General features: G+C 60.3%; 1 protein-coding gene across 1 annotated transcript; it reads left to right on the forward strand.

Moving 5' to 3' along the window:
* Positions 1-1475: 1475 nt before the first annotated feature.
* On the forward strand, positions 1476-14532 carry ANKRD52 (ankyrin repeat domain 52). The gene is made up of 27 exons (XM_042815255.1): positions 1476-1559; positions 2943-3021; positions 3482-3552; positions 4409-4609; positions 4726-4813; positions 4898-5040; positions 5167-5379; positions 5491-5569; positions 5896-6010; positions 6095-6177; positions 6262-6379; positions 6874-6942; positions 7357-7497; positions 7618-7695; positions 7983-8094; positions 8465-8536; positions 8857-9058; positions 9414-9501; positions 9606-9723; positions 9880-10099; positions 10178-10265; positions 10809-10892; positions 11251-11396; positions 11726-11808; positions 12017-12099; positions 12358-12449; positions 13070-14532. Exons 5-27 carry the CDS (start codon positions 4726-4728, stop codon positions 13312-13314), a joined length of 2760 nt encoding a protein of 919 aa, XP_042671189.1. The 5' UTR covers positions 1476-1559; positions 2943-3021; positions 3482-3552; positions 4409-4609; the 3' UTR covers positions 13315-14532.

Raw genomic sequence — 14532 nt, forward strand, 5'->3', positions numbered from 1 at the left:
GGGCCGCCGGGCCGCAGCGCGATCGGGGTTCGGCCCGGGGGAGGCCGCGGGCCCGCAGCTCTGGGACGGCCGCGGATCCCGCAGCGCCGCCCGCACGTGGCCCTTTGCCGCTTCCACTCCCGCCCGGCTCCCCCGCGGGCTCCGCCCGAGCCCGGCTGGGTCCGATCCTCGCGGAGCGTCGCGGCCGCGGGAGGGGAAAGGCTGGCGGGGGAAGCGGGCGCGCGGCTGCGGCTGCACGAGAACTTTTTTTATTTTTTCAGTCACCGGAGCGGTTCCGCTGCCCCGCGGGGGGCGGTGGGTGTGACGGCGGCGCGGTGCCTCTGCCGGCGCCTGCCCGTTTTTATCGCATTTCTGTGTTTTTTAACGTCGAACCGAGGGATGCCGTGTGCCGCATTCCGACGGGATGAGTCACGCGTTGCCTCCGAGCCGGGATGCGCTGCCCGGCTTTGACGGCTCTCAGGTGGATGCTGCGGGAGCCGGCGGTGCTGGGCGCAGAGCGCTGGGCTGCGTGGCTGCTGCCCCACCAAACGCGGGGGATGCGGTGCCGCTTTTAGGGATGGGAGAGCGGTGAAAAATCCGAGATCTCCCACTGAGCGGAGCCTGGGCACCCTGCGGTTCACCGTCCTGCACTCAGCACAGCTGCCTGGGCTCCATAGCAGGGAGCTTTTCTGAGCCACCCTCTGAGCGTTCCCCGTCCAAAACCCATCCGTGCTGTCATCCGGAATCCAGGAGGAAAACTCTGTAACCCCAGTGCAGTGTTAGAAAGCAGCACGCCTTTCTTCCTTGCCATGCAGACCAGGCGCCATGACAAACAAGCAGCCTCTCAGAGTTCAGGTTCCACATCTGAACAGCTAAGGCTGTCTGTGCACTGTTATGGGCACACGTGTTCGCTCTTTTCCAAGGACTCTCGCGTCCCTTTGGGCACGCTCAGTGCTCTGAAGGGTGGTCGAGTGCCCACCTCCTCCTTCCCCATTTTCCAGAGGCCCTTCAGTGGTTTTTTCCTTTCCCAAGCAATTCCCACTGCTTGCTAGGCCGCAGCGAGCAGCTTTTAGAGCAGTGTGTGTGGCACCAAGGAAGGTGTCCTTGCAGCTGGTGATAAAAGAGTTCTATTATGACTCCTGGGCTTCTTGTGAGGCAAAGCCATCGAGGCAAAAGATAAAAGTATTCTATGGTGCCCCCGGTGCAGAATTATTGAGGAAGGCAAGACTTTCACCCATGGAAGCTGAAACGGAGAGTTGTAGAGCTATGGTTGCTGGGTTCCCTTTGCTGAAGTAATAGGTTGGTTTTAAACGAATGCATCGATCCCCGTTGCTAAACGATACCAGGCCATGAAGAACCGCCTCCGCTGGCTTTGAGGTCGGTCCCTGGTGCGGGTCGAGCTGCTCAGCACCCCGTCCTGCTCCTCGCGCAGACCGCGCTCGGCTTTCAGGGCTCCGTCTCCCTCCTTCACCTCCCTCCCATCCCTCTCTCTGCAGCCTCCTCTGGTCCAAGCCATCTTCAACCGCGATGTAGAGGAAGTGCGGTCGCTGCTGAATCAGAAGGAGAATATCAACGTACTGGTGAGTGCTGCCCAGCCTGCGGCTCAGGCCCCCACCCGGCTCCCGCCGCGCTTCCCAGCAGCACTGGGGGGACATGGGCTGCTGGGGGGCTTGGGGTGGGCTCTGCAGGGAGCTCAGAGCTGGGGGCTCCAGTCGATTCAGGATTTTGCCGCTGTTAGCTGTGTTTCGTCCCGTGGCCTCCATCGTGTAAAATGGGGTGTGTGGAAGGACGGGGCTCCCATCCTGGAGAGCTCTTCCTGAAGCCTCCTGTGGCGCAGAGCGTGGCTGGGAGGCGGTGGGCTGTGGGGGGGGGGCTCCCGTGGGGGCTCAGCTCTGCCGCGCCGCCGCTTCACCTTTTACTTCTTCGGGATGCTGACCCAGAACGGCTTGACGAGAACCCAACCGTAAGGTTATTCCCAGTGGAGGGAGGAAGATTGGAGCTGGTCAGCAAAGCAGAGTGAGCTTGGTGGGTGCCGGAAGGTGCTGCTCCTCTCTGGGACGTCCCCCCTTGGTGCACACCCCATTTCCTCCGTTGGACCAGCGCCGGCTCAGCAGTCGCCGCGCTCCCAGCCCGAGCGCTGAGCCACGAGCGCAGCCGTGTTCGGCTTCACCGCCTTGCTGGGCTGCGGTGCTGGGCTCTGCGCCGCCCCTGTAGCGCTGCCTGCTGCCTGTGGCAGAGCGTGGTGGCACGGTGTGCTGTGAAGGGCTGAGGGCTTCTCCCTGTGCCTGCCTGGGTCGGGGACCGGGCAGCGCCTCGTCCTCGCTGTCAGTGTTGGGATTGTTTTGCAGGGCTCTCGTGCAGCTGCCGAGGGAATAAAACCGCGATTGTTGATGCGTGATTTCCTTCTGGTGTGCAGGTTTAGAGATGTTGTTGCTTGTTTGCTGACCTGCCAGCTGGGTTTCGCTTTCACATCCTCCTGCCTGGCCGTGCCAGCTCAGCGTGCTGCAAAATATGAGACTTGCCACCATTTCCCAGTGCTTAGCTCTCTGAAAAACAATTACTTTTCCCCCCCAGCACAAAATGTGGGACTGGAAGCAAGCTGTGCTCTTCCAGCTTTCCCCTTGCTTGCTTCCCAGCTTTGGTACGTGGCACTTCCCCAGGAGCGCCGAGCTGAGTGCCTGGAGGCAGAGGCAGCGCAGGGCCCAGCCCTGAGCAAACAGAAGTGAAAGGTGTTTTTTCTTCAGCTAATCCAACCAAGGCTTGGAGAGGGGCTTCGAGAGCCTCGCTGGCCTCCAGCAGGCTGCAGGAACTGCCTGCGGTTCCCGTGGGGGGAGGCGGCTCGTTTGTAGCAGCTTCCCACTGCGTGCCCTGAGCCACCTGCTGTGCTGCGCTGGGCAGGAGGGGCTGTGCTGAGCGCTCCCCTGCTCTCAGAGCTGATGGCAGCTCCTTCCATCCCTGCTCAGGACCAAGAAAGACGAACACCTCTGCATGCTGCTGCCTACATAGGAGATGTTGCAATCCTCGAGCTCCTCATACTGTCAGGTAAGGGCCGGGGCTCGGGCGTTTTGCTCAGCACTGGGCTGCCTTGAGGGAGTCGTTCTGATCCCTTCTGCGCTGGGAGGTGCAGAGCAGGAGGGGTTGGTCACCCTCCAAACTCCCCTGTGCTCGTAATTAAGCCAGTGGGATTGCAGCAGGGAAAGATTAGGAAACGTTGCTGTAATCCTTAGAGGTTTGTTCAGATGGCGAAGCAGCGCGGAGCTGAACTAACAGAGGAGGGCACCCAGCCAGGAGGGAGCTGCGTTCCGGGGCTCTGCTGCGGCTGTTTGGCTCGGAGGGGAGCTGGCAGAGCCTTAAGGGATGTGGCTTTTCCTGGGCTCTGTCCTCGCCTGAAGCTCAGCACAGCCCCCTTTTGCAGCAGGGCTGCTGCTCGTGCCTGCAGGAGCCCCGCGTGGCAGCAGCTGGTCACCTCTGCTCCTGAGCCTCTGCTCTCGTTCTCCCTCAGGTGCTAATGTCAATGCAAAGGACACTGTTTGGCTCACCCCGCTGCACCGCGCTGCGGCTTCTCGCAACGAGGTACGTGCTGCTGGGAGGAGGAGCGCTGCCCCTCTTCTGTCCTGCCTGCCTTTGGCTCGGATGGTTCTGTTGGAGTGGGGAGAGGATGGCCTCGTAATGCAGATGCTTCATATGAGAGCTGGGGAAGACCCTGTCTGCTCCCTGCCTCCTTCAGGAGCCAGCGCGTGTTTTCCCCACGCTGCCTTCCTGCCTTTTCCCCCTTCCCAAGGGCTTTGGTTAATCCAGCTTTATGTTTCGTTGGCGGATAATGGGGCTCCCTCTCTCTTTTTGGAGCCGATTCCAGGAGATCTTGTTGGAAAGGTTTCCTGACATTTGGCTTTCGTGGGCTTAACTTCATCCTGCTCAACTCTGTCCCGTTTTGAGTTACTTGAGAGCAAGGAACGTTGCTGCCGTGTTGGTTGGAGGCAGGGTTCAGCAGCTCTGAATCTGACACGCAGGGCAAGTTACCACACATCAGCTGGCCTTGTGGATTGGCTGATTGGCAGCAGGCAGGAGATGAAATGCGTGAGCGCAAAGCTCTGCCAGAGGCGTTTGCTGCGGGCTGGGAGCGTGTGGAAAGTCGCTGCATGTCCAGGAGGCAGGAGGTGCTGCGAGTGTGGGGCTGCAGCGCACGGCCGCTCAGCAAAAAGGGAATCGCTGTAGAGTGCAGCTCGATGGGTTCCGCTCGTTGTCCTTCTGGTGCTCTGCACCTCCTTGGTCACAAACCAGCCCTCACTCCCTTACGTCCCGCGGCTCAGATGCGTTTCTCCCGTGCCAGTACCCCCATGCGGCTGCAGTTCACAGCTGTGCTCGGGTGGGATGAGCCTGTGGCTCCAGCAGGCTGAGCTGGAGCTCTCCTCTCCTCTGCTCCTGCCAGAAAGCACTTCACCTCCTCCTGAAGCACTCGGCAGACGTCAATGCCCGCGACAAGTATTGGCAAACGCCTCTGCACGTCGCCGCTGCCAACCGGGCCACCAAGTGTGTGGAGGCCATCATCCCCCTGCTCAGCACTGTCAATGTCGCCGACCGCACGGGCCGCACAGCGCTGCACCACGCCGTGCACAGCGGCCACCTCGAGGTGGGTGCACAGGGGCGCAGGCTCCTCGCCGCGTCCCCTCCCGCCTCTGGGCTGCTCCTGCGGCGCCGGGGGGTGGGACGGCAGCCAGGCCCCTCACGCTGCTCTTCTCCGCCCAGATGGTGAACCTGCTGTTAAACAAAGGGGCCAGCCTGAGTACTTGCGACAAGAAGGATCGCCAGCCCATCCACTGGGCGGCTTTTCTGGGTAGGTCCCCCAGGAGGCGTCGCCCCGTGGGTTCGCCTCGCAGTGCGCTCTGTGCCCGTGGGCTCTCACCTCTCCTTCCCGCAGGGCATTTGGAAGTTCTGAAGCTGCTGGTGGCCCGGGGAGCCGACGTGACGTGCAAGGACAAGAAGGGCTACACCCTGCTGCACACGGCGGCGGCCAGCGGGCAGATCGAGGTTGTGCGTCACCTGCTGCGGCTGGGCGTGGAGGTGAGGCCGCAGCCGGGCTCTGGGAGCCGGGCAGCCTGGCAGCGTGGGCTGCTTTGTGGCTGCCCCTTTTTTCCCCCTTTTTTTCCTTCTCAATCCCCAAATCCTCTGGGTTTGCTGCTCCCGCAGATCGACGAACCAAATTCCTTCGGTAACACTGCACTTCACATCGCCTGTTACATGGGCCAAGATGCCGTGGCCAATGAACTGGTTAATTACGGCGCCAACGTCAATCAGCCTAACGAGAAGGGCTTCACCCCTCTGCACTTTGCTGCTGTCTCCACCAACGGGGCCCTGTGCCTGGAGCTCCTCGTCAACAACGGGGCCGACGTCAACTTTCAGGTCTGGTGCCGAGGGCTGAGCCCTGGGCTGGGGATGCGGGGCTCCGCTGCCCCGGGGGGAGCTTGGGGTGGTGATGGGAGCCTGACGCGACCTCGCTTCTGCTCTCCGCAGAGTAAGGAAGGGAAGAGCCCCCTGCACATGGCTGCCATCCACGGGCGGTTCACGCGTTCGCAGATCCTCATTCAGAATGGTGAGTGGCTGCTGCCCCATCCTGCTGCTGTGCTGCTCAGTGCCTCCCCCAGGGGGCTGAACGCGTCCCTTCCTGGGGGACAAGGGGAGATGTAATGCCCCGAGCTGGCAGGTGGGCTCCCAGCACAGACAGCAGCTTGCAGCTGTCCTGCATGATGCAGAATGGACTCGAGTTGTCAGCCGTGTCCTGAGATGGGACACAGCCACCAGAGCAGCCTGGCCCCTGTTCTTCGCTCCCAGTGCAGCCTGAGCCTCTTTCAGAGCGAGGCTGCTTCCTGGGATTAGAGTGCAGAGATCCGCTGGTAGCGCTCGGCTTTCCCTTTCCAGGCAGTGAGATTGACTGTGCTGACAAATACGGCAATACCCCCCTCCACGTTGCTGCTAGATATGGCCACGAGCTGCTAATTAGTACTTTGATGACGAATGGTGCTGACACTGCAAGGTAAGGAAGATCTCTCCCTTCCCTGCCTCCTTGGGCTGGAGGATGCGAGGAGGGCCCGCGCTGAGCCCGTCCCCTCTCCTGCAGGCGTGGGATCCACGACATGTTCCCTCTGCACTTAGCTGTTCTCTTTGGATTTTCAGACTGTTGTCGTAAGCTACTTTCCTCAGGTGAGTGGCCGGGCTGCCCCTGCCTGCGGGGGATCCTCAGGCTGAGAGCTGCGCTGCCCTGACTCCCTGCACTCTGCCCCGCAGGTCAGTTGTACAGCATCGTCTCCTCGCTGAGCAATGAGCACGTGCTGTCTGCAGGCTTTGATATCAACACACCTGACAACCTTGGGAGGACTTGCCTCCACGCTGCTGCTTCCGGAGGGTGAGCTGAGCGCTGCCTGCCGCTGGGTGCCGAGCCGGGCCCTGGGCAGGCGGTCGGGATGTGTGCTGAGGGCCAGGAGCGGACGGGGCGCCGTGTGGGGGTGTTGGTTCTGATCCATCCCAGCCTCTGCGCCCTGGGACCGTTGGCCTTTATTTGACGTGGAGCTGCAGTGCTCGCTTGGCTGAGGTTGGGAAGGGTTTGCAGTGTGATGCCAGCAGAGCAGCAGGGCTCAGCTGGCCGTGTGAGCGCCTGGTGCCGTTTCGCCGCGCGGTGCAGGGCGGCGCTGGCAGTGCAGGAGGCACGGGGGCGATGCTGCTGGAGGGCTTTGCACGAGCAGATCCAGCCGTGGCTGCAGCTGACGGGTTGTGCTGAGCTCCGCACAGCCAGGCTGTGTGGGTAGGAGTGCAGCTGCCTTGTCTGCAACTAGGAGGAGTCAGCGTTGCTGCTGCGCTGCCTTCTCGTCTGTGTCTGACTCGTCTCCCCAACTCCTGTAGGAACGTTGAATGTCTTAATTTGCTGTTGAGCAGCGGTGCTGACTTGAGGAGGAGAGATAAATTCGGAAGGTAAGCGTGCTGTGGGCGTTGCAAAGGTGGTTCCTCTGCAGCAGCTGGGTTTGGGCTGGGCTTCTCCCAGGTCTGTGTGTGGTGTTTACAGCCTCCCAGCAGTAGTGTGGGGCTGAGCTGGGGTTTAGGAGGTGATGCCAGCTGAATCTGGGCAGGCTGATGGCTTGGGCTTGGTGTCAGAAGACAAAACACTGCCTCCAGGGAGGCTTTTGGATGTAGTGCCCTGCATACGCTGCTGCTTTAGCCCCACATCTCCCTGAGGAGTCTGGCTCTGGCTCTTTAAACGGAGCAGCTGCCCAAAAGTGAGGTGCAGCTCGGCAGCTGGGGTGGGCATCTCCCTGGGTCCTGCCGATGCCCCCCGGTTTCCCTGTGACAGTCGGTGCTCCTCAGCCCTTTCTCCTTTCCCCTCCCCAGGACTCCACTGCACTACGCAGCTGCCAACGGCAGCTATCAGTGTACAGTGACACTGGTCACTGCAGGAGCCAGTATTAACGAGGCTGACTGTAAAGGCTGCACCCCCTTACACTATGCTGCTGCTTCGGACACGTACAGGAGGTGAGCGTGTGCCCTGAGCTCTGATGCTCTGCTGTGCCCCGGCCGCCTCCCCAAGCCGTGCCTTGTGAGGAGGAGGGAGGGGGGTGGTCAGCAAACTGATGGGAGCTTCTGACCCTTCAGAGCAGAGACTCATTCAGGAAACAGCCATGACACTGATGAGGAGCCACTGAAGGAGTCCAGGATGAAGGAGGCATTCTTGTGAGTCCGTGCAGCCCCATCTGGACGCTGGTTGTTGTTCACCCCTTCCCAGGGCAATACTTCACTCCTGCTTGCGCTGAGCTGAGCTGCAATGAGGAAACACCTGCTGGTTTGGCTCTTGAGCAAACCTTGGCCATCTCCCCAGCCCTGATCCCCAGGGCGTCTGCATGCGCTCCGTGTCCAGCAGGGTTTCATACAGCATCTGCTCTCAGATCGAGCAGGAGGTCCCTTCCTGGGCATGCTTCTCTCACTGTTTTCCTGATCTCCCTTTCTCTCTCTTGCTGCAGTTGTTTAGAGTTCTTGCTGGATAATGGTGCTGACCCATCCCTCCGGGACAAGCAGGGATACACAGCTGTCCACTATGCAGCTGCGTATGGCAACAGGCAGAACCTTGAACTGGTGAGTAAAGCAAAGCCTTGTGTGCTGCGGGGGGTGGGGGAGGCCCCCACGAGGACCTCTGGAGCCTTGCAGCATCCAGTTGTGTGCATTGGAAGAGCTGCAGTGCTGTTTGTTCAGGAGGAAGGGAAGTGGGTTTGATTAAATTCCACGGGGATTCTCGGCGAGCCGTTGTGCTGATGGTAGCACAGAGGAAGAACTTGGGCCTTGGTGAGGTTAAGGAAGGTTCTCTCCTGTAGTTCAGATCATCCCAGGGCAGATGAGTTGGTTCTGTTTTTGCCTTGCAGTCTGCTGGTAGATAAGGTGTGGGTTGAAGCCTCCACGATGGCGTGTTTTCGGGGGCACTTACTGGTTTGTGTTTTGGCTGTCGCAGCTCCTGGAAATGTCTTTTAACTGCCTGGAGGATGTGGAAAGCACCATTCCAGTCAGCCCTTTGCACTTAGCTGTGAGTACGGCTGGCCCAGCCCCAGGGTGGCAGAGGGCACTTGGCTCTGAGCTGGGGTTCGCTGTGCCCTGGAGAACTGCAGCAGCTCCATTTTGGACAGAGAGCTGCGTGGGGCAAAGCGGGAGGGGGGGCAGCAGCCTGGGGCTCGAGATCCCTTTGATTTGCACTTGGGGCTCCTTGCTCTTTCTGTTTCACGGCCGCCTCAGCTGCGTGTGGGCAGGGTGGGAGCGCAGCAGGGGGCAGCAGAACCGTCCCAGGGTTGGATCTGCAGGCTGCAGCCTCTCTGGACGCTGCGGTGACATCGCCTGCTCTGTCCTCAGGCCTATAATGGTCACTGTGAAGCCCTGAAGACACTTGCAGAAACCCTCGTGAACCTGGACGTGCGGGACCACAAGGGGCGGACAGCCCTGTACCTCGCCACGGAGAGAGGCTCCACCGAGTGCGTGGAGGTGCTCACCAGCCACGGCGCCTCCGCCCTGGTGAAGGAGAGGAAGAGGAAGTGGACCCCTCTCCACGCTGCAGGTAATGAGGCTGGGGGCTGCGAGGGAGCCGGGGGTCTCCTTTAGCCGTTCCCCAGCTGCTCATCGGGGAAGGGGAAGCGGCTGGGGCTTAGGGCCGGGCTGCGCCTGTGCAGAAGCTGGGGGCCCGGTTGCCCGGCAGCAGCTGGGAGAGGACACCAGCGGCTTCTGCACACACGTGTTTCCAGCTCAGCCTGTGCGTGTGCTGTCGGCCCTGTAGCCTAGCAACCCTGTAATGAGTTTGCTCAGCCACGTGTGCCCGGCTGCTGAGCACGAGTCTGCACCTTTGGCTGTGGTGGCAGCTGGGAGGAGGGACTCATCGGTGCGGGTTTGTAACGCCTTTCCTCTGCTGTCTGCAGCTGCCAACGGGAACACTGATTCCCTGCACCTCCTGATAGACAGCGGGGAGCGGGCAGACATCACCGATGTCATGGACATCCACGGCCAGTGAGTTCGCCTGCGCCTTTCTCTGGGGCTGCGTCTCAGGGTGGTGGTCAGGCCTGGGGGCAGCGCCTGAGCGCAGCGCGGTGCCAAGCCCCCTCCTCCCACAGAACCCCACTGATGCTGGCGATCATGAACGGCCACGTCGACTGCGTCCACCTGCTCCTGGAGAAGGGATCCACAGCTGACGCAGCCGACAAGAGAGGAAGGACCGCCCTGCATCGGGGGGTGAGTGCATCTCTGGGGCGCCTGGAGCCCTGCAGCTTCTGCTCTGATGCCTCCTGCGTGGGGCTGCTTGGAGGACAAGCGAGGGGCTCCTGTTGCCACAGGAGTCCTCGGTGAAGTAGCCCGATTCCAATGACCTCGTCCTCTCTTCTGGCGCAGGCTGTAACGGGCTGCGAGGACTGCCTGGCTGCTCTGCTGGACCACGATGCCTTCGTTCTGTGTCGGGATTTCAAAGGCCGGACCCCGATCCACTTTGCATCGGCGTGTGGCCACTTAGAAATCCTGAGGACCTTGCTGCAGGCAGCCCTCTCTACTGACCCCCTGGACTCTGTGGTGGACTACAGCGGTTACTCACCAATGCACTGGGCTTCGTACAGCGGTGAGAGCCGGGGCTGGGCGCCATCCCACCTCTGCTCTGGCTGGGTGCTGACGGCCTTCTGTCTCTCTCCCCTCACAGGGCATGAAGATTGTCTTGAATTGTTACTTGAACACAATCCGTTTGCATACTTAGAAGGAAACCCCTTTACTCCATTGCACTGTGCAGTGTAAGTGGTGTCAGGGCTGCCCTGGGTTCTCACCAGGTGACGTGGGAGAGGGGTGCAGGGCCAGAGCAGGCTGGAGCCTGCAGATGGAGCTCCAAAGCTGTCCTGCTGGCCAAGGGCTCCTCTCCGGGTGGCAGTAACAGCTCAGGGTTACACAGCCCTTTTGTCCCAGCTCCCCTCTGGCAGAGAGGTGGCTGCCAGACCGTGGGAGGGCCTCTAGGAGCTGCAGGGCATCTGTCTGTTGGCTGTGTGCAGCGCAGCCAGGGCTGGCATGCAGGAGGTCCACGTGCCAGCTTGGTGGGGCTGCCGAGGTGAGAAGGTCAGCCCCTGGAAAGCTGACAGCAGAGGGATGAGCAAAGCAGTTCTGTGACATGGTGTTGTGCTTCCTTGGCTGCCGTCAAAAAAGAGAAAGGGTGTTTTACTCTGAGCAACTCCAGACTAGCTGCCGATGGCTCTCGAGCCTCAGGAGCCCGCTCCTCATTCCAATTGCAGCCATGCTAATGCTGCTGAGTCTTGTTCTAACTTTCCTTCTTGTCCCCACTGCAGAATTAACAACCAGGACAGCACTGCTGAAATGCTGGTGGAAGCATTAGGTGCCAAGATTGTTAATAGCAGAGATGCCAAAGGAAGGTGAGCGCAGGCGTTGCTCTCTGTGGTGCTGCTGAGTGGTGGCTGTGACTCCTGCAGCTCTTCCTTCTTGCTGGTTCCCACCAGGAGAGTGGCAGCAGCACTACCTGACCTGTCTTAGAAGCCTGTTGGGGTGGCTGTGGGAGGGAATGGCTGCACCCAGTGCAGAAAAGCAATTCTGCTGCTTCTGCGTCTCCCCTGTCCTGAAATCGTGGAATCGTGGAATGGTTTGGGTTGGAAGAGGGGCCATTAAGATGGTCGAGTTCCATCTCTGATGTCCCCAGGCGTGTCTCCAGGCCCAGGCAGTCTTGCTGCAGTGCTTTCTGTGCCCTTCTCTTTACCTGAGCTCTCCTCTTCCCAGGACACCCCTTCACGCTGCTGCCTTTGCAGACAACATCCATGGTTTACAGCTGCTTCTGCGCCACCAAGCCGAGGTGGACATGACTGACAAGCTGGGGAGGACTCCCCTCATGATGGCCTCTGAGAACGGGCACACCGCAGCCGTTGGTACGTGAGCAGCAGCCGCCCCTTCCCCAGGCACGGCCGGTCGGCGGGGGGCTGCCACCACGCTGTCTGTGTCCTGCGGCAGCCTGGGACTCCCTGGGGGAGCGGAGGCGTTCGCTGCTCGGGGGCTGCAGTGCTTTCAGCTTTTCCTGGGGCTGTCGGCCCCACCGACGCAGCTGCTTTCCCCACCGTGGGCTGCGAGGCCCCTCTGCCTCCTCTGGGGTCCTTTGGAGCCAAGCTGTGCCTCTGCTGCCCCTCAGCGTGTGGCTGCTGCTCCCGCTGCCGTGGTCTGAGCTTCGCTTTCTCGTGACAGCTGTCCCTCCTCATTTCAGAGTTCCTGCTGTACCAAGCAAAAGCAAATATAACTGTGCTGGATGTCAACAAGAACACAGCTCTTCACCTGGCCTGCAGCAAGGTAGGGAGCCGGAGCCCAGAGGCACTGCAGGGAAGGGAGTGTAGGAAACATCGTCTCTCTTTGCAGACCCTTCTGGAATGGTGAGCCGTTCCAAGAAGGATGTGTTTGGGGGGTGAATCTGAATCCCAGGGAATTGCTTTGAGCTTTGGCAGCACCCAGCTCCCATCTTGCTGCCTGTGTGCTACAAGCAGTTCATTCTCCTTTACAGGGTCATGAAAAGTGTGCCTTGTTGATCCTGGGGGAAACCCAAGACCTTGGCCTTATCAATGCAAGTAACAGTGCTCTGCAGATGTGAGTATTTGGACAGCTGGCACTGGGAGGTGGGGGGGTGGAAATCAGGGCTTTCTGGGGGGGTGGTGAGGCCTGGGTGAGAGGAGAGAGAGAAAAGAGGATGGCGGAAGGAGGTGCACGCGTTTGGTGCGCGCCGTGAGCATCAGCCCCGATGCCTGCGCTGAATCCAACGCGTGCAATGCTGGGGGAGGGCGGCCCTGCCGTCCCAGGGCCTGGTGGCTGCATTGCCTGCCCCTGAGCGCTGCCTCCCCTCCCCAGGCCGCTCCACATCGCTGCACGGAACGGGCTGGCCGCCGTTGTCCAGGCCCTGCTCAGCAGAGGTGCCACCGTGCTGGCTGTGGATGAAGAAGGTGCGTGTTGCTCAGGGCCGCGCGGGGCTCCGGGGCGGCGCGGGGAGGCGGTGGGCTGGGATTTCCCACCCCTTCTGCGTCTGAGCTGCGTGCGCTCGGTCAGCGTGGCGATGCCGACCCCCTGCCGCCCCTGCGGAGGCATTCCCTGTCCCGGGGGCTTTCAGACATGTGTCTCTTAACCTCATGCACCTTCTGGGCTTTTTATCTCATGTGTCTCCTGGGTGTGCTTGCCCAGGTGCCAGCCTGGGCTGCTGATAAGCCGTTGGCTTGCTTGCAAGTTGGCAGAAGCTGGCTGCTGCCACCAGAAGCTGTTTATCCCAGCAGTTTTTGCTCTGCTGGAACACCTTCAGGTTGTGAACAATACCGGTAGTGCTGCCCTGCTGCCAGGGCTCTGAGGCTTTGTAGCTCACCTCCCGCTGATCCCGGCACGCCTCAAAGCAGGGCAGGGACCGCTGGTGCCCAGGAGCAGGGTCCTTTGAGATAGGATGGGATGAAAGCTGCCCCTTGCCGGGCGCAGGGTGACGCGGAGCCGGAAAGCGAGAGACTTTCCCTGCCCCTTCCTCCCTTTGGCCGTGCCGGGGGTCCTGGCAGCAGCCCCTTCACCTCCGGCTCTGTCCCAGGTCACACCCCAGCCTTGGCGTGCGCCCCCAACAAGGACGTTGCCGACTGCCTGGCACTTATCCTCTCCACCATGAAGCCTTTCCCACCTAAAGACGCCATCAGCTCTTTCAGCTTCAACCTCCTCAAGAACTGCGGCATCGCAGCCAAAACCGCGGCCTGCGGGGCGCTGCCCAACGGCAGCTCCTGCCCCTACGGCAAGGACCGGCACGGCGCCATCGGCTTGGACGGCTGTTACTCGGAGTAGCTTAAACTATGGGTGACCTAATATCTTATTATATTTATTTAGAAATTCTATAAATATAGGGCACTTTAAAGGAGAACAAGACTGGGCGGGCCTTCTAGCGCGGCCGCGCACACCAAGAGTTCAACGCTTCTTCTTGCTGAGCGGCGGCGCGGCGCTGCTGGTGGAGCAGGGCTGCCCTGAGCCCCCGCCGCGCTGCTGCGGCCGTTGGCAGCCCTCGTGTGGCACCCAGCACCTCCTGGGCTGCGCGGCCGCAGAACCCAAACGAGAAAAGCTCAATTAGAAACAAACCAAGCGGCTGATGGGGACCGCGGGGCCGCTGGTGGGAAGAGAATCTGGCTCCCGCTTTTGGGGCGGATCGAATCGGTTCCGCTGGGACGGGGAAGCCTGAACTCTTGGTGTGCTTTGGGGCCGGGTGCCGTGCAGCCGCTGGGGTGGGCGCTCGCTCCTGGCCAGGTGCCGCCGTAACGCTCCTCTCTGAGTCGCTTTTCTCTCGCGCTCATCCTCCGATTCCAATACAGACACTTGAATCGAGATCTACTGTACCCGGGACACTAAAACACCCTTTTGGCAGCTGTCATTTTTATGCAAAAGCGGGCGCTGCTGCCCGACGCCGCGGTCTGCGGGCGCTGCTGGAACCTCGCTCCCCACGCCAGGCACTTTAGGGATTCTGTTGGTTTTCCGTTTCTGGTTTGTTTTTGGTTTTGTTTTTTCCTCTTGACAAGATGTCGGATCCTAAGAGGGTTTTCGTTCTCCGTGTCGCGTGGCTGCTGCCGTGCCAGAGTCAGTGTTGCTTTTTTTTAAAAAAAGGTTATTTATAAAGAAACAAGCATTTACCTTGAAAAAACCAACAAAAATCCAAAAAAAATCTGAAACCTTCAGCCTTTAAATAAGGAAGAAAATGCACTTCAGCGTCCTTATTCACACCCCCATAGGTCTGTATTTATTTTTCTACCGCAGCTCGCTGGCAGGTTTTAGTGGCTCGCGCCTTTGTCAGATCGTTGGGTTTTTTTGTTGTGTCGGGTTTTCTTTTCTGATCTCAGAGATCGTATTTATAGGGCAGGTTTGAAGCATTCGAGAAACGTTGCACTGCTGGGTTTTTTTGTTCCGTTTTGTTTTTTCCTTTCTGAATTACTGTAACAGCAGCAGGCGCAGAGCCGGCGCCCCGCGCTCCGCATGGCGAGGCTGCGAGGCCAAAGAGCGGGGAGCCAAGGGGGGGGG

Source organism: Centrocercus urophasianus, unplaced genomic scaffold (assembly GCF_019232065.1).
Source record: "Centrocercus urophasianus isolate 14NV4802_14NV808 unplaced genomic scaffold, USGS_Curo_1.0 seq_1450, whole genome shotgun sequence".
NCBI classification, from domain to species: Eukaryota; Metazoa; Chordata; class Aves; order Galliformes; family Phasianidae; genus Centrocercus; species Centrocercus urophasianus.

Coding starts and splice junctions, on each gene's coding strand:
- ANKRD52 (XM_042815255.1), top strand. CDS start 4,726: ATGGTGAACCTGCTGTTAAACAAAGGGGCCAGCCTGAGTACTTGCGAC. Junction 6,380..6,873: donor CACGCTGCTGCTTCCGGAGG/GTGAGCTGAGCG, acceptor CAACTCCTGTAG/GAACGTTGAATGTCTTAATT. Junction 10,893..11,250: donor AGCAGAGATGCCAAAGGAAG/GTGAGCGCAGGC, acceptor TCCTCTTCCCAG/GACACCCCTTCACGCTGCTG.